The sequence below is a fragment of the Psittacula echo genome, assembly GCF_963264785.1.
Source record: "Psittacula echo genome assembly, chromosome: 1".
NCBI lineage: Eukaryota > Metazoa > Chordata > Aves > Psittaciformes > Psittacidae > Psittacula > Psittacula echo.
Window position 1 is genome coordinate 31,057,576 of NC_137735.1, and position 22,478 is coordinate 31,080,053.

The 22,478-nt window shown below is 34.7% G+C and overlaps 1 protein-coding gene across 1 annotated transcript in view; it reads right to left on the reverse strand.

The window, feature by feature from the left end:
* Positions 1–22,478, reverse strand: part of DLC1 (DLC1 Rho GTPase activating protein) — a gene marked incomplete at its 3' end in the record, with an annotated part of 214,437 nt that overhangs the window by 119,532 nt on the left and 72,427 nt on the right. Inside the window, exon 4 of the mRNA XM_080639214.1 lies at positions 11,881–11,914. Within this exon, the coding sequence (XP_080495340.1) occupies positions 11,881–11,914 (34 nt within the window). The remainder of the gene's footprint in view (positions 1–11,880; positions 11,915–22,478) is intronic.

Genomic DNA, 22,478 nt, shown 5'->3' on the forward strand with positions numbered 1-22,478 from the left:
ATGTGGCATACATTGCTTCTCCGGAAATGCCTTTGAAATGTACTGCAAAAAGTTAATATATGTAGCAACTTCTTATATTGGAACCTTTCTTGGTTAGTTTTTCACTGTCCAGATTCTAATTAATATCAAAATGATGCCAAGTTTTGATTACAACTGTAACATATATATCTTTACAGTTTCTAATATGGTCTTTGGTTATGTCTGTGTTTTTGTTGTTACAAGTAATGTAGTATTCTTAGCTTGATGATGAATAGTTCATACTGTTTCCTGGATGAAATACATGCCTCTTGCAAAACACAAGAAACTCATGTAATAAAAATATATTCAGTGTACATATTAAGGCTGAATATTAATTACGTTTCTATTACAAAATACCATTTCTGACACATGAAAAAGTAATTCAATGTTTGGATAGTGACTTATTCACTGGAAACGTTGCAATACTAGTTTGACATCTTGGGCAAATTTCGAATTGGTACATAGAAAGTTATGATTTGGATAAATCTTATAATAAATCAGTGGTAAGACTGTCATTAAGTTCATTGAGGTCATACTAATAAATTTCTCTGTCATTAGTTGGTCTAGACTTTCTAAACCTACAGCAGAAGGTGCAATTGAATCCATGTAAAACCTCAGCATCCACAATATACTGAGGCATGGAGCCTCATACTTTAGTTCTAGATTGTGTGAAGTGCCTCCCCCTATTTGTTTTGAATCTGCCACCTTTATTTGATGTCCTTTCATTCTTCTACAGGAACAGACAAGCAATCACACACAAACGTCATATGCTTATCAACACAGAGTAATCAAACATAGAAAAATATTGTACTGGGAGACAAAAGAATAAAAGAGATGGGGTGCAAAAAATGTTAATGTTGGAATCAATGGCAGGTATTAAATCCCTGACTGAAAAAGCCAGTATCACTTCCAAGCTAGAAATGAATCCTACTGTAATTTTTGTGCCAGAAACACTGTCTTCTACTTCACCCACTCTTATTGTCTGATCCTGCAATGGCTGCTAAAGCCATTTTTTCCTACAAACATTAGCTTGGATTCATGCTGCAAAAAAGAGTCAGTCTTAAGTTGTAAGGGTGATCTGTATAAAAGTACAAGCCTGAGATCTTCCTTTAAAAGGATAAAAGAAATTTTAGGAAAACTAAAACTAGATGACCTTAGAAAGTCCCTTCCAACTCAGACTATTCTATGATTTTATGATTATTCCCACATGTCTTTTTCAAATATCCAATAATTTTTCAGCCACAAATGCTCTCATAATGATGAAATGCCTGATAAAATTGACATTTTTAAGTTTTGCAAGAGCAGGTATACCAGTTATGAAAGTGAAATAGAGCCGTGCTGCTGCAGGCACACTTGAGCTGACAAAAGAACTTATTCCACTCCAAGAGTTAGCATGAGCTATAACACTAAAATAAGTCTTCGGCACTCTCCAAGCTTTCTGGAGTTTCATCCTTGCTTTGAGAGCTTCCCATGGCAATTACAAGACCAAAATCTTTCCAGCCTAGGCATGGGCTTTGTTCTATGAACAGTGGTCTGTGTAAGTCAATTGATAGATAAATCCTTCACAAAAGTCTCAGTCTTCTCTTTCTTGCAACATGAAGAAACACTGGTTCCAGGATGACATTGGAAATTAGGCAACCTGCCTGGAGGAAGCTGTGGTTCTGTTTTGGTTTTTTTTTTTTTTTTTTTTTCTTTTTAACAGATATTTTGACTGCTCTTTAATTTCAAGCCTGTATTTTGATATGTATTAAAAACTCTGGTTACTTTCCTCTTAGGCTGTCAATTCTGGTAATGGGCAGACACTGAGATTTGACGTACCTGACTAGCACTCTGAAACTGGTTACCAAATATTTCCCCTTCTTTTAGGCCAACATGCAGCAGAAGGTGCAACTGAATCCACTATATATTGGGCTTTAAGTTAATACCTACCAAATGAACAAAAAAAGGCTATTCACTCACAGAAACTTTCAGAGAAATAATTTTAGACTCAGATTTAGCAAACTAGCTTAGTCCAAACTCATGTGACTGGAATAATTACTTGCAGGAATAACTCCTTGCAGACTTATAGCTTATAGGCTATTTGGCAGTTGTGTCTAGCAATAAACTTTGTTTTCAGTTCTTTCTTCATTTGTAACACTTATGAATTAACCAACAATTCATGCAGTTATCTGATTCTTTCTTAAAGTGTCATGGAGGGGAGATTCACTAATGGACAAAATCAACACAAAGGTAGACTGAAGATGATAATAAAGCAATTGCATGAGGTAACGGACTGACTTTGCGTATAAAAATTGTACACTAGTGCATTTTAAAGATCAATGGCATCTATCATATACTGAAGAATCAGCATTTTATTTGATTGCTACTCCCCAAAACATGCAAAACCTACCTCATTTTATGAGAATATTTGCAGAAGAGATTTAAGACAATGTCTATATTTGATGACTAGATATGACAAGGTATTTCAAAACCCTCAAGATAATGAAAACCACCTTTTGTCAGATATGGTGAGGGTTTTGACAACAAAAGATATAGTCTCTCAGGCTGAATGTACTACAGGCAGATACAGCAATTTGCAAATACCAGAAAGCATTCAGAGCACAAGTCACAAATTTGATAAAGAAAAAAAAAACAACACCCTGAGCAACTTGTGACACTGCAGTTGCATACAGCCCTATCATTGTGCTGCCAAGGATGGTTCCACATCAGGAAGACCTTTTCCCTCCAGGTATGCCTAATCCCAAGTGTGCTTTTGGGTGTCTTTCACCTGAGTTTTCAACATGTCCCTAGAGGAATGTAAATAAGCATGCCTTCTCATCAAACATCAAAGAGCTCTCTCTTTTCCCTAAGGATTTGTGAAAAGGAGCTTTTTATTCTAACAAGACAGGAGTTTAAAGTATGCATGTAAGTACCTAAAATATATAAACAACAAAACCCTGTGCTGGCTTTGTGGAATAAAGCCCATGTCCTAGGTGATTTGGGACTGAAACCATTTCTTACCCTTCTGTTTCAATAGATGTAAAAAGACAAAAGTTATCTCACTGCACTTTCTTAAGTACACTGATGACTTAAAATTATTTAGCTCTTTGGTTCAAGAACTCTAAAACAACTTTGCAGTCCAAGTCCTGTTTTCAAACATGAACACAGGAGCATAACATGTTCATACAGATGTTTTGAATGTTGTCTAGGAATGCAAAGTAGTAAAGAAGAGCTTATTAAATTTTTCAGAAGTGACTAGGTACTTTCATAATTCTGTGCCATGTTCAGATTTTACTGCTCAAAGGTAACTTTTACTGGGAATTGGTACACAATTACCATGTGTCACAACAGAGAGCTTCTTTTCCTCTTCAGGTACTTAAATAACTACAGAAATGTAGCCAAATGTTAAATTTAAAATTTGGTTCCTCAGCTTTTCGGAAGCTATCTCTATTTTTGGACACTGAACAAGAAAGCCCATCACCTGATTTCAAAATCAACAGTCACAGCACTATTTTGGAAACCATGCAGTAATGATTACATGTCAGTATCAATAAGGAAAAAATGAACTAACTTATATTTCATCTGAATCATTTCAAGTCTTCACCATAAAATCAGTCCAAACAAAATTAGGCTAGAAATAACTTGCTTAATTGGTTATCACCATTCTCTGTTATTCTTTTTTCAGCTGAAAAAGGAAAGGAAAAACAATTTGTTCATGTTTGCTTTGATTTAATAACTATTTTTGATCAAGGACCACCTCTTTCAGGAGGTAACTTGGGCTGGATTATATGCATGCTACTAAACCACTGTGCAACTCATAACTAACTTTATACTGAAAAGCAACTTGATTAAGGTTAAATATTTGATACTAGGCAGAATACACTCTGTACCAGTTTACAGTCTATATGGTGGTGTTCTAAAATGTGAGCACACTGTAATTAGTTATGATACTAAATTGAATTTGCTGAAAGTAACAAATTCATAACCTTTCTTTTGTGTTTTCTATTTTGACAGCAAAGAGCTCAATCATGAAACATTTTTTCCCACAATATTTTTGTTTGCAAGTTGGGATTTTACAGTCTGGAAGGGTGGATAAATAAATGATAAAAAACTGGTTGGAGAGCAGCTCTGTGGAAAAGGCCCTGGAGTCTTGGCAGACAGCAAGCTGCTCATGAGCCAGCAGCGTGCCCTGGCAGCAAAGACAGCTGGCAGCATCCTGAGATGTATCAATAAAGGCATGGCCTGTAGATGGAAGGAAGGGATTATTCCCCTCAATTCATTACTTGTTAGACCACATCTGCAATACTGAGTCCAATTTCAGAATCCTCCTAATACAAGCCAGACATCAATAAAAGGGAACAAGTCTAGCAGAGGGCTACCGACAGGGTCTGTATCACTTGACCTACAAGCTGAGTCCCCAGGACTTGTTCGGCCTGCAGAGATGGTTTCTTGAGTCCTACCAGCAGCTCCCCAGGACCTCATGGGAGGGCACCAAGGAGATGGAGGTGGGCTCTTCACATTGCACATGTAAGATTGACAAGGTACAGCAGGCATAAAACTGAAAACAGAAAGGATCAGACTGGATATAAGGAAAACTGTCTTATCCATGGGGACACTACAGTAGTGAAACAGGTAGCTTATAGAGGTTACACAGGCTCCATCCTTGTTGGTTTTCAAGATTGGACTGGATAGTCCTGAGCAAACTTGTCTGGCCTCAGGGCTGGTGCTGCTTGATCAGGAGGTTGGAGAAAGGACCTTCAAAAGTCTCTTTCAAAAGCTTTAGCCTGAGTTATCCTTCGTTTAGCTGTATTTCACTGAGGTGATAAAGTATGTTATGAGAGACATTCTTAACATACATCAGCCTGTGATGAAATTTATATTGTTAATGTCAAAATATGCTTAAAATACTTCAATACTAAAGCTTGGGTTTTTCCTAATCACATAGTTTCTGGGATAAAAATAACTTGCCTTAATAAGGCAATTATATGTTGCCTTAAAACCACACTGGATTGGACAGAAAAGAGACAACAGAAAGATTTAGTAGATGGCTGGCAGCAGTAATCACTCAGCTGACACTATACATATCTTTATTCCTACCAGGGAAATATGTCAATTAGATTAAGGAATCCTATTACAGGACTGAAGAAAAGATGGGAAACCAGCAAAGAAATCAAACCTCAACTCCTTACTGCATGAATACAAGGCACTGAAACACTACCTGTTTTCTCTAAAGTGAATATCAACATTTGAGTATTTGTTGAGGAAATATTTAAAGTTTTCTCCACAATTAAGACAATCAAAGTGTCTAGAAAAATATCATAGCTACAAAAGCATTAAAGTGTATGATGATGGACCAATGTGATGTAAAAATAATGACCTATCCTTGTTAGTAACCTAAAATAATTTGGTTGAGCTTTACTAAGGATCAGAAAAGATAAGGCTATTAAAGGAAAACAAAAAAAAAAAAAAAAAAAAAAAAAGAGGCTTTGAAAATAACTACAGCATATTTTGATTTAAAAAGCTCTTCCAGAGAAGTATAAAAGCGGGTCTATACTGATGGCCCATACTAATGCAGGTGGGATAAGAAACACCAGCTGGTCAAATATTTAAGAATTCGAGAATGTACAAGAGGCTCTGCTACTTCTCTGATACTTCTGATGTACTTTATTATTATGTAATGGAATGCGATAGAATTTGTTTTAGACTTTCAGAAAACACCTGCTTTCCTGTTCTGGTATGGAACCTAAATGTTTGTGTCCTTCGATGGTCTTCACTGCTGGCTCCCCTCTCAGAGCACATTCAGACTACCTGGCCCTACTCTTCAATTTTAAGATTCAAGAAAGTGATATACAATTATGAGGAGTTTTGGGGACCATCCTGCTTCCAGTGCATTTAGCATAATTTTAAATGGACTTTCAGAGGAACTTTGCAGTCCCAGGATCTACCGTTAATTAAGATTTTGGTTTATCACAGTGCTATGTGCATTTTAAACTTTATGTGTTTATATTCACATGCATGCAGTGAATGTTACTTTTAGAAGTGAAATAATTTATTCAGAAGAACAGCTACAGTAGTGTGCGGTCAGTAAGCCACTAAAAATTAAACACCAAAAATCATGACATCAGCTATTTTACTGCATTTAGAAAAAAATAAAGAAAACCAAACACCTAAACATCATCACGAATCTTACACGAAATGTCAGCTTTTGGTACCTGCTGGCATCACAAACCTTTTTTCTAGTAATGAAATAACAGTAGAATAAAAATATATCTATTAGCATCTATTAGTGCTTGGCAGACATGCGTGCATATTCTGGCAGTTTCTGTGTCTGTTTTTTAGCATGATAGATTGAAGTGTGAGTGCTCACCTGACATTTTTATTTAGAAAGCAAACACTCAGCTAAAACAAATTTTATAACTGTTGCAACATCAACAGTAATAGAAAGACCACCTAGCTAGGAACTGGTACTTCATACTAAGGTCTCATAAAAACATTAATAACATACTTCTACTAAAGCCAGTTACATGATACTCACAAAAAGAACAATTTGGTTTGCCCATTTTTTTCTAGAATACTGGCTACAAATACTATAAAGCAGCAGGAAAACAAGTAAATGTGCCAATTAACTTGTATTTCTCCCCAGTTTATGTAGAAACTGATAATCCTGTAGCCAGTCAGATTAATTTTTTTAATGTTTGCTTTAGGTTCAAAAAAGCTCTTTGTGGATGAACCTTTAATAACTTTATGAAATCAGAGAATCAGTGGACGCAGCTCATAGAAAGACTTGATTTCTCTGGATCTATTGTTCTACATCTAGTGTCTGTAAAATCTAGTGGAGATTCTATTTTTTCCCTTTTTGATTAGCACTCAAATCACATTAAAAGATGTCTACCTAGAGTGCCAAGCAGTTGGTCTTTTATGTGCTTTGTTTAATGACAGTGAACATGTCGCTGATGGGTTTTCAAGGTTCTCCTGCTGTGAGTTCTCACAGATGGGCCTGACCCACCTTGTCATTACTTCATCACCTCCTGTTCTGCAGTTCATCTCCCCATAGGGCCGAGCACCAAGTGTCCTCCACTGCCTCACACTGACAACTAAGAGTCTGTGAGAGGAAATGCCTTTGCTTTAAGGTCCTTTTAATCATCTTTGCATTTGTCTTCCTTGTGAATCAAAGGCAATCAGGATAATTAACACAAAAGGACATTGAGCTTGTACACTAAATAATACCTTTACCAGAAATCTAGAGCAGATGCAGGAAAACCAAGACTTGTTCACTGCTAGGCCCCTATAATAATACTAATACTGGGGAGTTTTCAAACACTTTACATTGGCCAGGGATCCAATGAAGCTGCTGTCTTTGACTGTTCTAAATAGTTTATCCTCTTGTTTGCTTGCTGATCACCAAATCACAAATGATAAATGAGCTTTGGCATCTGTTCTACTCCATGACAGACTGACACTTTTATTTGTGCAGAAGTAGACCTGTCTAACTTACGAGGGTTAGAGAAAGTACTGAGATTTACTTGAAAAGCTTGTGCACTTTTTCCATAGTATAACTTTAATAATAATTTTCCATATTATAACTTTAATAATAACTTGCTTATAAAGCAAGAGGGCATATTTTCACAGAATCATTAGAGTTCTTAAAAGTATGCTCACTTGCTGTTCTGCTAGGGAATTTTTACTGCTATGGATGAATAGTGTCACTTGCTTTTTTATATAGAGTCATGTGTTTTGTGTTTTTTAACTGATCCAAGTTTGTGCCTAATAAATAATATCTAGTACTCAATGATTTAAACCCCCCTAATTTTATTTTTAGGGCTGCAACTCTTCTAAATGTGTGTTCAACCTAAAGAACACAGGGCATGTGTGTTTTACACACAGGAAAAATGTATTTATTGTAATGCTGAGCATTGGTGTTAATATTTATTTTAATACTTATTTAGGGCTAGACTAAACCTTCTGCCCTGTTTATGTGATAGAACATATTTTCACCACCTCAAGAGAAATAAGCTGTGCTACTCTTTGACCAGATGTGGATATTCACTCTACCTCACCCGCTGGCTCTGTTGTAGCAATATTTTTAAGTCACAAATAGAGTTCACTATTCCCTACAAATATTTGAGGATAAATTGGGAAATCATGAAGTAGGTCCGTAAAGAAACTTAGGCAATACTTCTAATGTTGACTTATAGACATTTCACCTTTGTTTTGGGAACACTGCTCCAGAAACTAAAGCTAGCCCTGTGTTAGGAACCACACACTGGTTCGTTGTACTGAATATTGGTATTTATGCTACAAGCCATCTTGACTTTACATTTAATGGAGACTTAACCAACACTATTCATGACATTATGTAAACAGATGCTGACAATAGCCAGGTGAACCAAATGTTCATATGTTATCAGTAAACCAAATGTTGACAACAGCCAGATGAACCAAAGGTTCATATGGTGATTATGGTGACTGTAAATGAAGCCAACACCACTAACAGAAACATCTTCATTATTGACAGATGAGATAAACCCTCCATCCCTCAAATTTTTTCATAGATCATGGACAGAATTGAAGAATGAAAACCAGTCAGCAAGGTAAGTAAAGACTTTGGAATATATAAATAACTCAAAAGAAAGAGGGATGCATCTGAATAAAACAGTCTTTGGAAAGTGGTTGCTGGCCTGCATCCCTGGTTTAGGAGCCAACATCCCTGGCCCCAAGTCATCTCTTGGCTAGAGCCATTGTTTTCCCTGACTGTGTATGTTTCTTGATCTTAACTTCTACCTTAAAAAGAATTCTTTTGAAAGATTTTTGTTTTCATCATTGCCAGAAATCTCAAAAACATTGAGACTTCTTAAAAATGAGTTTCTCAGAAACAGCTGGTACCACAGTATGTCTTTTGCAATGCCCTAATTCACATAACTTGAAGCAATAGTGTACACAGTTATAACTGATGTTCTGCTCAATAGTGATCATTTATACATTTTTGCCAGAGACTCTGCAGTTACAGGCTTTACTGCACTTTCCACTGTAAACCCCCCCAAACAAACAAACAGCGAAAACCTGGTTATGCAATTTGAGTTATTGACAAAAGTAACAATGTTTTCAGATTATATTTGTCTTTGCTCTAAATCTAAAAATAGCGTGTGTGTGTGTGTGTTTTAAGTGCTCCATCTGAAAGTTTGCATTTGACGTAGTCAGAATTTATCATGTGTTGGAAAATATATAAATTTGAGAAAAAAATTAATTTCAAGGTTTAACAACTGCTATGAACATAATCAGTAATGTGTGAACTTCTAAGCTACTTAAGAAGCTTAGTCCATTTAAAGATCTAAATGTTTGGTTGTCTATAGGAAAAGCATTTGAGAATATCAAGATATCTGAGTCTACAGAATAGAAAGTCTTGTAAAAACAGGATTTTATTTATATATATAGAATTTCTGAACCAGATACATTGAAATAACAGCCTTTCTACTTTCTTATACTTCTCATTCCACTTTCAGATGAAACCAAATAATCTCAGGTAGGAAAGAGGGAAAGCTACAAGAAATTATTACTTCAAGTTCTCAAAATGAGAAAATGTTTGACTAGACATTTTGAGTGCATTTGTAATCAAATTTTAATTTTAAAGCAATGCTATCCAATCTCTTTACCTATTGTGTTACTAGCATTTTCAGTAGTAAAATAAACAACTCCTTTTTGTCTGTAGTATTTTGTAATATATTTTTGTCTATTTCTAATAATATAAACTAGAAAGAGTTAGATTGTTGTTATGTACAAATAAAAAACTTATTGTCTGTTTTGTTCTCTTAAAGAAGACATGCAAATAACGCTATATTCTTTTTGAAGGCTTCCGCACTTTACTTCTGGCTTTGGCATTCATGAGTCTTATGAAATGTTGTTTCTCTGGTGAAGTGTAACCATCAGTGACTAAATGGCTAGTAAAACTGAAAACATGAGACCGGAATGTCCAACTCAAGCTCCATTCACATATGAAAACCAAATAGCACTAACTACCTCTAGAACCTAGTGACTTCAGTCAATAGGCCCGATTTAAATAATCATTTTCCTAATGCATGCTTGGTATTTCCAAAAAGCCATGAGCTTCATGAGCTCCTGACCTGTAAGTGCTAAACAAAAGACAAAACTGATTAAAAGGCAACCACATTCCATTCACAGTCTAGCTTGTGCTCATGTACATGGAAATGTCAGCAATCTGACTCTGCATGGCATCAAGTTCCACCTAATATTTACAGTAAAAAATATAATGTTGTCCTGGTTTCAGCTGGAATAGAATTATTTTTTTTTCCTAGTAGCTGGTATGGTGCTGTGTGTTGGATTTAGTCTGAGAATAATATTGATAATACAGTGTGGTTAAACCACTACAAATACTGTCCCCAAAAGACAACTGAAATCTAAGGAGGAAGAAGGATCAAATTCATATACATATGTACAGGTTATAAAATGTATTTCAAAAATACATTTAGTTCAAATCATCATCAATATTGACATGATAGGTAGTTTTGGCACTGAAAAGTAAGCATGGATCTTTGAGTTTTATTTCTGATTTTACAAGCCATTAGCTATGACAAACACTCATTGCAGATCTATTCCTCTAGCATAAAACTGGGGTCATTACATCTCTATGCCCTGAAGACTTTTAAATGACTTTCAGATAGTTTTTCATCTTGTATTGTATTTAATTGCTAAAGATGTACAAAACCCTGCAATACTTCATGGCTGCTTCACAAAATATTTGAGGTAAGGTGCAAATAGTAGGCACAGTTTAATTGGTTTGCATGTTTGGACATAATTTAAAAGATGTGGCCAAATATGACCTCCCTCAGAAAAAGAAATACGAATTAATACCACTTGTGAAGTCTATAAAGAAAATGCTTATTAAATATGGGTCACAGTTTGAGAATTATTTATGAAGTTCAACAGCTAAAATAACAACATCCTGACCAGATAGCACTATGGCTTTTCTCTCAAAACCCCCTTTTTTTTTTTTTTTTTTCAACCTGTTCTGCTCCCTTAATAAGCAAAATCAGAGAAATAATTTGAAATAGGATAATGCAAGAAAATGTCACCAACAAAAATCAGACATAAATCAGAATGCCAGGTGGCATTTGGATATTTTGAGCTATTTTTCAAGCCATCTTTAAAGTACTGTAGTAACAGTCACTTCAAATAAATGATGAAGAAACCAACAGAGATTCTAGAGATCTACAGTGCCAAGTGAAGTGTTCCCTAGTGTTTATCACAACAATTCATCCATTTGACAATGTCCAGTAGACAATCACTACTAGATTTCACACACCAATACCAAAGCATGTATCCTATGCAGAAAACATACAAAGCAGAAAAGAACAGGAAAAAAACCTTTAAATATTCTGGAAGAACTTAGCCAAAATAAAAATTATTTCCAGTGAAATACTCCAGATAACTGGAATTTCCTGGCATACTTGAAGACAGACTGTAAATTTCACAGTAAGTCATCAAATTCCACTGACTTCAACAAACCCATCGGCATCCACGTCTGTTAATGAAGACATCAAATAAATCAAAATAGTTTTAACACCAACTAACAAGTAAGTACCTAGAGGAAGAATGACATACAAGAGGCAGCTGCCATTCAACTGGTTACTTTGTAGGACAGTTTCAAACATTTTTATTAGTATCATACAAAAAGCTGTATTGCTTTACAGAAAGAAAATACCCTATTCAGGAAACAACTGATCAGTTTACACAGATCTTTGTCAGGTCTGTAATCCTGCACATTCAAAACCCTACAGTTGAAGCCCGTATTTTCTCACTTAGGTAAGTAGCACTGTATTCCACAAAACAAATACAAGGAAATGAGAAAACAAGTAAATATTTACTCACCAGCTTTCTCCTTCTCTGAAATAGCTGGCATAGCCTGAAAGAAATAAATAAATGATACCACTATTAAAAAATAAGACTAGTAGCGAAACTTTATAAAAACTTAAAGTAGATTTTATGAGCATCCAGAACGTCTGGAAAGAGCGGAGGTTTCACTGTGTTAAGTACTCTGGAGAGAAACATACAATTCCCATTTGAGTGTCTTATAATCTATTATGAACCTTATTAAAAAAAAAAAAAAAAAAGGACTAGGAGAAAAGGGAGGAGATGAAGTTAATAAGATATTCCAATGATAACGTTCTGAAATAATCATCCTAGAATACATGCCCATAAAATTCTACTGGGAAATTACTAAATAATTCTGACTGAGTGAAGACAAATACAGTGTGGCTGAAGATAAGAATAAAATTTCTTCTGCGGAACTCAAGCAGAGTTCTGCCATTGACTCCACATAGTGAGCACTGTGCTTAGACATATGTTGTTCTAAAACAAACAGTTTCTTTTTATGTAAGTTTTAAAAGACAAACTATAGAAGTGTTTTCATATTGGCTGTAATTGGTTTTGGAATTGGAAAATTGTTTCTTTGCAATAGATGTAAAAATATTTCATATTTACACTTTTCTTTCAGACTAAAGCAGAGTTTTCTGAGTGTATTTTTCCTAAAATAAGTAGGTTATGGATTGAATGAATAGTAAAATGGAATTTTCCTACTGCAGATTTCACAGAAAAAGAAAGAGGGGAGCGATGAACAAAAATTACAAAACAGTCAGTTTCAGACTTTCTATAGAGCTACTGAAACAGACTTTGAAAATTTTATTTCAGGATTTCATTTGTCCAGCTATACAAAATAGTATTTTATAGCATGTCCTGGATGATATTTTGCACAAAATTTCAAATAGAATGCTTCAGAAAATATATATTAATAAATACCTTAGAGGTGGTAATAACCATAAGAATCGTTCTACAATTCCTTTTTTCACCTATATTTTGACTAATTAAATATCTGGTGCTTGAGTTTGATGTACCATCAGACTAATATTATTTTAAACTACAACAGACCCTTGTTTGAGAAGTTTTTCCTTTTCTTTTTACAAACATATATTAGTTCAGAAGAAGCACCATTTTACTCCAGTAATTCAACAAAGGCTTTAACTTCCATAGACTGAAGAAAGTTAACATGCCAAAGAAACAATAAAACTACAAAATAAATCAAGGTATCAGTTGCAGAGGAAAGAAAAAATAAAGATTAAAAAAAAAGGGTATCATATAGATTTTAAAAAAAATAGATAGAATTTTCAAAACCAGTATGTAATTTTCTTCTCTTTCCCAGACCTGAGTGGCTACACTGGCTAAGAAAAATAAGAAAATAAGAAAGAAAATCCCAGATTCACTATTACTGTTTGTTCAAGAAGGAAATTTGTAAAGAGGAAAGGTGAGGAACAAGCAAGCAAACAGGAAAAATAAAACAAAACAGAAGAGAAGACTGAAGAAGCATTAGTATAAATGAAAAGGAAGGATCAAGACAAAGGAAGGAAAGACAGGGACAGGTTATTATCACATTTTAATGCTGAGCACTGTTAGCCATGAAGAAAAAACAACACAACAAAGAAGGTGTGATGGCTTCCTTTAAGAAAACTTTAGGAGATAACACTGACATAACTGGAGATGTAGCAGCAAACAGTATTGAAATCACAGCTTTGTCATGGAAGAGAGACAACCATTTGATGGGAACAGCCTTTGCTCTAAGGTCTAAAATGCAAGTCCAAGATGAACAATTATGATTCAGTGAACTTGGGGGGGGGGGGGGGGGAGCAGGGTGCAGTTACAGGACTCAGTGGGCATATGACAGAGTAATAGGTACAGAAGATAATATCTCTGATGGTTTTGTGACAGACTTAGACATGTTCTCTACACTAATTGCAATGCGAGTCACTGGTAAAGTCTTTGGCTTGAATGATCACTTCTGAATCAGCTCCCATCAGCATAAAGACTTTTTTCATACAAGCGTATCGGATTGTCAATCTTGCCATTTGTCACGTCAAGTTATTTCCTGGAAATATACAATATTTCTAATTGATGATCACTAAAACATGTTGATTTACAGCCAAACATAAATTTTAGCAAATTTGTTAGATGGTAGTTCTAAATGTTGCTTGAGCTGTTTAACAGGTTTAGCTCAAGTAGAAAGCTGTAGCTGGAAATGCATAGAACTATAATACTTCAGGGCAGCCGTGTAAGTTGCAAAATTAGTACTTCTAAGCAGGATGAAGAAGAACTATAAGTTCCAGAAAATATAAATGTAGTTTGAGATTGACAGATAAAAGTATTTCCTACATTCTTACAGTAATCTTGCAGCAGTTCACTAAGATTGATTCTAGAGAGACTAATATCTATTATGCATGTTACCAAAAGTAAGGATTTTAAAATCAAGTCAGGTGCATAGGGGAAAAAAAATAATACTAGAGCATTCAGATAAGGAAATACATTCAAAAAGTATACAAGTTTTCCTAGAATAATCAGGAGAAGGACCTCATAATGTGGTGACTACCTGTCACCACCATTTTTCACTACTCTAAGTTCTCCACAGTAGGTAATATAAATACAGAGATTTCTTTTTATTGCCTTTTCTTCTTGATACCATGTTTTTCAGCAAAACACAATTCCATTTCCTCCATGTACTTTTAAAATTAGAAGAACTACTTTTAGCTAATTTGGTCTTATTGATTAACCACACAAACAAAAAGTACAGCATTTTCCAAGTACCAAATATTTCTTAAATTTGTGTGAATCCAAGTAAAAAAAGAAGTTATCACTGAATAAACCCCTTATAGTAACATCAAATCGATGAAAGTAATTTTTTTTTTTTTTTAAGAACAGAATAGGAAGTATAGTTTTTCCAAATAATATTACTATTCTTCCTATTGTAAAGACTGCAAATATGCTGAACTCAGAACGTGGCATTGTTGCATACTTAGAAATTCTGAACCCGTTATAACAATTATGAAAGATTTCTTTTCCCTGAAATAATGTATGTAAACAAGCAAGTCTTTCTTATTATTTGCAATTTAAGATCTCATACGTATATATTTAGTCAAAGGTTTAGAATTACTAAGTTTACAGAAAAATTTAAAATCTTCCCATTTTATTTGAATACATAGTAAATTTAAAGTCCCCAATTGAAAAAAAAACTCAAACCAAAACCCACTCAAACCAACCCTCTTTATCCACAAAGTTAAAAAACATTTTGGATGATACTTTCAAATATGTCTGCTTTCTCAATGAAGAGTAATTCTGCTGTTTTAAGATGTAAAATGAGCTAAAAAATTCCATTAGAATGTTCTGTTGCTGCTTAAAAGCTGAGGAAAAAAAAAAAAATCCTAGATGAACATATCATTTCCTGAAAATTTAAAATAAAGGAAACCACAAGCAAATGCTGTTCAACAAGATCTGAGACAGTCCCACTATTGGTTTAGTTTTTCATTAATATGGCTGCACATAGCGCTTACATACTTCCCAGTGGGAAAACATGATTGTTACTTATGAGAAATGCTCTCATCTCCAGTATGGTTCCGAATTCACTGGGGACAATTCAATGAGTTCCATATGTTCCAAATGAACTGCATTCCCAGGAAGTGATTTAACATTTCTGGCAATGGAGCAGTTAAACTGGATTTTCCTGCTTGGCCAGATGGGTTCACTGTAACTTCACATTATTTCTCACTCTCCTCACAAAACTAAAGAACTAGACTAACAATTTACACGTGATTGGGTGGTGTGTGCTTTAAAAAAACCCCAGACACACGTCCCTTACAGATTTCAAAGAGTCAAGCTCCTCTCTATATTTTTAATAGCACATGTTTTAACACCCCCAAGAAAGAAAAGGGAAGAAGAAGAAAAAAGAAATCCCTATGACAGCATTGCTGACATACTTAGGTTATTCTTTTAAATTAGGGAATGGGATTTTTAACTTATGAAAATGTAACCTGTGAAAAGTCATACTGAAATTTTTTTAATGCATCCTTACTGTATTTCTACTCATTCCCTGTAAATATATCTGCAAATATGACTATAAAGGGTACATAAAACGTTATATTAGACATTTTTCTTTAAAGTTGTAGTTGACTTGCTCAGTTACCAGTAAATCAAAACTTAAATGGCTACCAGTAAATCAAAACTTAAATAAAATTTTGCACAAATGAAAAGTTTTATTTGACCAAAGTCAAAATACATATTTTTTTCTAAGCTTTTAAGCATATTTTAACAGGAAAGAGGAAAGAAATCTGTAAAAAAAGCCCACAATTCCCAACAGCAAGCACTCATTTTGAGCATGTGTAGTTCTTCACTATGAAAAGAGGAAAGAAAGAATCCCTCCGCAGTCCCCAAACTAGCTTCCTTCCACTAGAGTCTGACCTGAACACGGCTTGGCTCTCCCTTAACTCTAGGGCAAAGTTATATATTTTTTTATGCTATTTCCAAGAATGTAGACAATGCCATTATGACTAAAATTAGTTATCTTTTAGTTTCCTTAAACTCATGAACATCTCTATCATGACTGACTGTCTGCAAAGGGCTACAGTAGATGGCAAAGGTTTGTATAAACTGGCAAGTTACTACAGAGGAGTGTGTAACTTGCAATTTCTGAAATAAGGGTCTGGTGACATCTATTAGTTTTCGTAGTATCTCATAAACCAATTGGAGCAAGTCTGTATTTCAGTTTTCTAAAGAAGCTATAGCATCCTTTTTTTAAAGCCATTAAATTCACTACTTTTTTCATCAGAATCAGAATCATAGAATAGTTGTACTTTCTTTTTTCTTTTTTTTTTTTTTGATAGGCATTCTATAAAGTCCTTCCACCAGAAAAGGCAGTCAGCTATTCAGTATTTTTTCAGGTATGCATTTAAATAGATATGCTGGGAAACTTCTTTGCTAATCTTGATTTGTAAGCATTTCTCTACATTTTTGTCTTTAGTGATAATATCTTCTACTGTTGAAGGTGAATGGAGAACTTCAGGACAAATATTAATGTACTGGGATTCGACTTCATATTAACTGTGAGCGGGTAACTCACAGATGCTGCACTCAAGCTCTTCTGGAAATGCTTTTATCATCTTTTTTAATCATCTTTTATCCCTGTAATTGAAAATCATGGTCTAAATTCTCACCTTAGTGGATGCTTCTTTTAAGCAAAAGTGTTAGTAAGAATTGTGTTTATCACTGAAAGTATTTCCTTTAAGACCAAATCCATGTTCCTATTCTAAAAATATATCACATCAGAAGCAGAAAGGAGACCAAGCTCCAAAGCTTGCAAACATAAAAATGAATGTTATATTCAATTTTTAAATAGGATCATTGATTTTAAAACCAGGAACAACTATGTAGATCAAAATATATCTCTGTTGTCTTTCTACTCAAAGATCAAAACACATGAAAATCTAAAATCTTCTAAAGAAGCTTCTGACAAGAAAGAAAGGCACAATATACAATATACAATTACCAAGGAAGGACTAACGAACCAAATGACAGAGAACTCCCTATTCCAGTAAACAAAAGCAATCTTGTACCTGAAAACTGAGGTCAACAACAGTCAGAGGGAAAACAAATTTTAAGTATTATGTAATTTCTTATAAAATAGTGTGTGGTCTGTATCATTCAAAGTCCTTTACTAAACATTTTATTTAGAAGGTATGTCCAGTTGTTTTAATGTGGAAAAGCCGTAGTTAAAACTAACTGGGTTATAAAAAAAAAAAATAAATTAGGGAAACCATAAATTTCCTCAGTAATGTCTCCACTAAACAAAACATTGAATCAATATCTCTCCCAGAAAACTCTGATTTTTTGAAACAAAATGCTTTCATGTTAATGAGTCAGCTAAAGACAGCAAGCATGTAGAAGACCCTTTGGAAATATTAATTAATTTAAACTAATTTTTTTGGTATTAGCATTGAACTGAAATTATAACAATAATATAGGAAAAAAACCCAAACCAAACCCAAACCCAAGAATGACTAGTTTATCATACAGAATTATTTACAAAACATTAATTTATTAAACTTGTAAGTTTTAAAAATAAGTTTTCAGTTCTCCACAATTTTTATTTTTATTTTTTTATTTTAATTTTATTTTCATTTTTACTTTTATTTTTATTTTCATTTTTATTTTTATTTTTATTTTTATTTTTATTTTATTTTTATTTTTGTTTTTATTTTCATCTAGATTAAGAACAAGTAAAAAGCCAAACTGATCAACTTGCAGGACAGACCAGCTTTAGAAGGGAAGTTTAGCAAGGTCTCTCTTCTTTTTGGTCTTTCATTTTACTAAAGATTGCAATTGCTAAAAGTAGAGCCGAAGGCAATTAAAATCTATCAAGCAATAAGGATGCATCAATTACTCAATTTTAAAAAGAAATTAATGTCACAATTAGAGGTCTCTGGCTAAATTTATGCCGGCACTATGAATTTAGTTTTAGTGGAAGTTCAAAGCTGTATGCTTGCCTGCGTATGTTCTCCTCCAGTCAGTTGTATGCCTCTCCCCAAATACTTTGTTCTCTGACTAGATATTTCTGTTTGCTTGAGCCTCTTCATGTCACTGAGGTCATGCACAGAGACCCCTTTTAGTCAGTGCTGGATGGCTGGCAGTTGTTCTATGAGGCACTTGCCAAAAGCCTGCACTTGGGGTGGTCTGGTAACTTTCTGCATCTTCATCATTCAGCTGGAAGAGTGTGACTCTTGCTGGATTGGAAGTGCAAAACAAAGATGCAGGATAACTGCTTGTGCTCTGTTTGGTGTTATTATAGACTTTCCATAGATCAGGGTAAGCTCCCAGTGCTCTGAAATCTGTCAGGACCACATACAGCTGGTCTACATGACAGATAAGGCAACAGCCCGTGTGCAGCTTGTCCAGATCATTAAGTAGAATTTGGCCATAACACAGAATTAAGTCCTTTCTCTTTAGAGATGCAAACATCTTCAGAGCAGCAGCTGCAAGTTTCTAAATACACTGACAGCTATGATCACACGTTTTGTGAAACATAATTATGACGTCTAAAAAATCTAACAATTGCTAGATCTTGGGTTTTGTTTTGGTTTTCCTTTTTTTTTTCTTTTTTTTTTTTTTTTTTTTCATATCAGGACTTGGAATAAAAACAAATGTGTAAAATAAAGCTATTTTCTATACTTCCCAGTTGTTCACCAGATAAGGAACTCTGTTTCCACTTGAACCACACTTTAATTACTGGGGTGGACATATACTATTCAAAAGAGGAGTCACTTAATTTTTAGCTTAATATTAAGGAACATCTATACAGTTTTTGATAATAACAAAACCTGTGCTTTCTCTAGTTCCATCAAACAAACACATCTCTTCTCTAAAGAAAATGTAACTTGGATGTTAACACCAAAGCTGAGATGTGACACACTACCTCTAGAACTGAAGCAGCCCAAAGAGTGTTCATGCTTTCCATCAATCACTAGAGATTCTATTATGGTTCATTTACACAGAGAAAGCTCTTTCTCAAGCTCAGAAGTAATTTGTTTAGCTAATTTTTATCTTATAAAACCTTTTTACAATAACAAACACATCAATAAACCCTGAAACATTGGCAAACCTAAACTACTTGGAAACCAGAGGGCACCGGCTCTCTAAGACAGCAGTAAGATAATTAAAGTCTCATGTTTCCCATTTGTTTCCACATCATGTAATATCTACAAATGTTTTTTTATCTTTTCTCATCTTCTTATATCTAAAACTTAGAACCTAAGAAAAAGTATGTTTCATTTATCAAAAATTCTTACAATCATGTGATGATAGAAAGTAAAATTTGATATAAGATGATTCTAAATTACCAAATACCACTGAGCAGCTACTCACAGAGTAAAAGGAGAAATTAAAATCAACAAATTCATACCTTTCCTGTCTTTCCCTCACCACTTCAAAGAAAACAAATGACCTCTTTGCCCTTCATCCCAAGGGCAAGTCACTAATTTTGAAGGTTGCGGATATGAAAATCAGGAAGCTCATCTCATTGCTGCAAGTGCCACAATCTATCATAATACAGAAACTACATGCTTATGAGCTAACTGAGAAAAGGTTAGCAGTATAAATAATCAGATATATAAATGCGCAATCTGATTCTAATGACCTTTCTGTGAGGTCAGCCCAAATCCGATGGTCAATTGCTATCTAGATTTTTGAATTCCACTAATGTCAGTCTCCTGGATTCAGATCTCACTGAGATTAGCAGCAATAAAATAATATTTGAGTTTCTCAAAAATTATATATATATTTATGCCGGTCAAGAAAGACCTCACTGTGTTCAGCTTTATCTTCTGAAAAAGAAAATCAGGTGTAGAGCATTGCAGCAATTTATTGACCCCTACTGGGAGGGCACCAACTACTGACACCTACTAACACTCTGATCCTGTGTGAGTTTGCTGTCTTGAATCTGCAGGTAACCACACCTGGCTATTCTTTCCATTGTTAGCGCAGTAGGCTACTCAAACTGTTTAGAATTCTTTCTTTAAATAAGTAAAAAAGCAAACACCAAGAAATGAATTTTTAAAATAAGGTACATGTGTTTTGGAACAAATCTTTATACTCATAGTCTCATGTGAATTCAGTCATTGATACTACGTTTATTGGATGAGGTGGGAAAGGATCAAAAGCAGATTTCCAGGCAGGTTCTTGATCTTGAGCTTTAGTCCAGGCGCAAAAGAATAAATTACTACAAAATCTACACCTCTTCTACGATGATGAAATCTTTACTTCTGCAGAACATCATAGTGCTTTACTCAGGAAGCTAAAGAATCACATAACAGTATCAGAATCAGAATCAGAATTACCAGGTTGGAAGGGACCTTCAAGATCATCGAGTCCAACCCATGCCCTACACCTCGACTAAACCATGTCACCAAGTGCCACATCCAATCTCTTTTTAAACACATCCAGGGATGGTGACTCCACCACCACCCTGGGCAGACCGTTCCAATATTTTATTATTCTTTCTGTGAAAAATTTCTTCCTAATATCCAACCTGTACCTTCCTTGGCGCAGTTTAAGACTGTGTCCTCTCGTTCTGTCAGTTGCTGCCTGGTGAAAGAGACCTACCCCTACCTGTCTACAACCTTCTGTGATGCTAATCATAAGATGATGGAGAGAGAAGGGGGGTAGCATGTCAGACAGCAATAGTGATAGGTTTGGGTTAGTGGGGCGTTTTGTTGTGGAAGAAAGTGCATCTAACTTTGGAAGGTAGCAGGGATGACCATAAGAGAGTAAGTGCCAAATCAATGCATTTCAGTAAGTTATTACCAAGTCAGATAGATGTCGTAATTACCATGTTTTTTCTTGGTTTACTGAAACATTGAGCAATATAGATGATTAACATAAACCACCCCCTTTGCTTTTACAAGGAGAAGACAAATGGCAAGGAGTGGAAGCACATAAAACAGTGGCTTTGTCTTGGTAGAAAGAGGAGGTAGAAAGGAGGAGAATAAACATTTAAATATGCTACCTGGATCTCATTTCTATATTTAACCATATTTTTTGAATCTCAGTTGGTTCATGCTCCAATATATACGCATAGCAAGTGTGAGTTTAAAAATCATCAAACACCACTATTGTGACCTTATTATCTGACGTATTTCTCTAGGTCATCCAAGAGAAAGAGAGCAGAAACAAAATTAGTTATTTTGAGTGCTCTTTTCATATGTAGTGTGCTAACCTTTAACCACTTGTCAGGGTTGTGGGTTACAGAGAGAGGCAGTAAACCGAAAAGACAAAATTTGGGTGAAAAAGTAAGCAAATTTACTTTTCATTCAAGAACTTCTGTTTCTTCCAAGATAATTAATTTAGTACAAAAGTTGGAAAGATATTGCTTATATGAAACCAATTCCCTCTTTTCCAAAAGACAGAAAAGAGAAATAAAAATATGTAACAAATAAAAATGAGAAGTTTCCTTATCACTGAGAAAAGAATCAGGAGCTTTGTCTCCTAAAAGGGCTTAAGGAAATGATGCAAAGAAATATTTTTTTAACCCAAATACAACAATGAAAGTTCTAAAAAATACCCCAAGCCCTTGAAAAATCTCTTCAGAAAACAAAACGTTAATCTGCACAGCTGTTTCATGCTAAAATGCTTGTAACCAAGTTCCCCTTTTTTGTTTGAGGAAATAAAAAACCCAACTAGAACCACTTTTGTTTAAAATCTAAATTTTAGTCAAACTGAGTATCAAACTCCCTTTGCTCATATAACCAAAAGCTTGGTTCCTCTGGTACAGCTAATAAACCAGAGAAATACATATTTCATTTACCATAATTTCTTCAGCTGGAAGTATTACCAGTAAATCCACTATTCCAGGTCTTTGGAATTCTTATTGCATTCCTCTGGTTCTTGCAACACCTTGTTTAACTTGGTAATGCCTGAGCTAACATTGCATAGTACATACCTACATGGACAGACATTGGCAAAGAAAACACACATGCTACATGTCTTCCATCTCTGTGCAGTAATCCCATTTTATTCCCAGGCACTCTCTGTTGAGCTAGTATCTTTGGTGTCATAAAAATCCAGAAACCAGCAGAAGTACCCATATAACTGTGAAGTTTTGC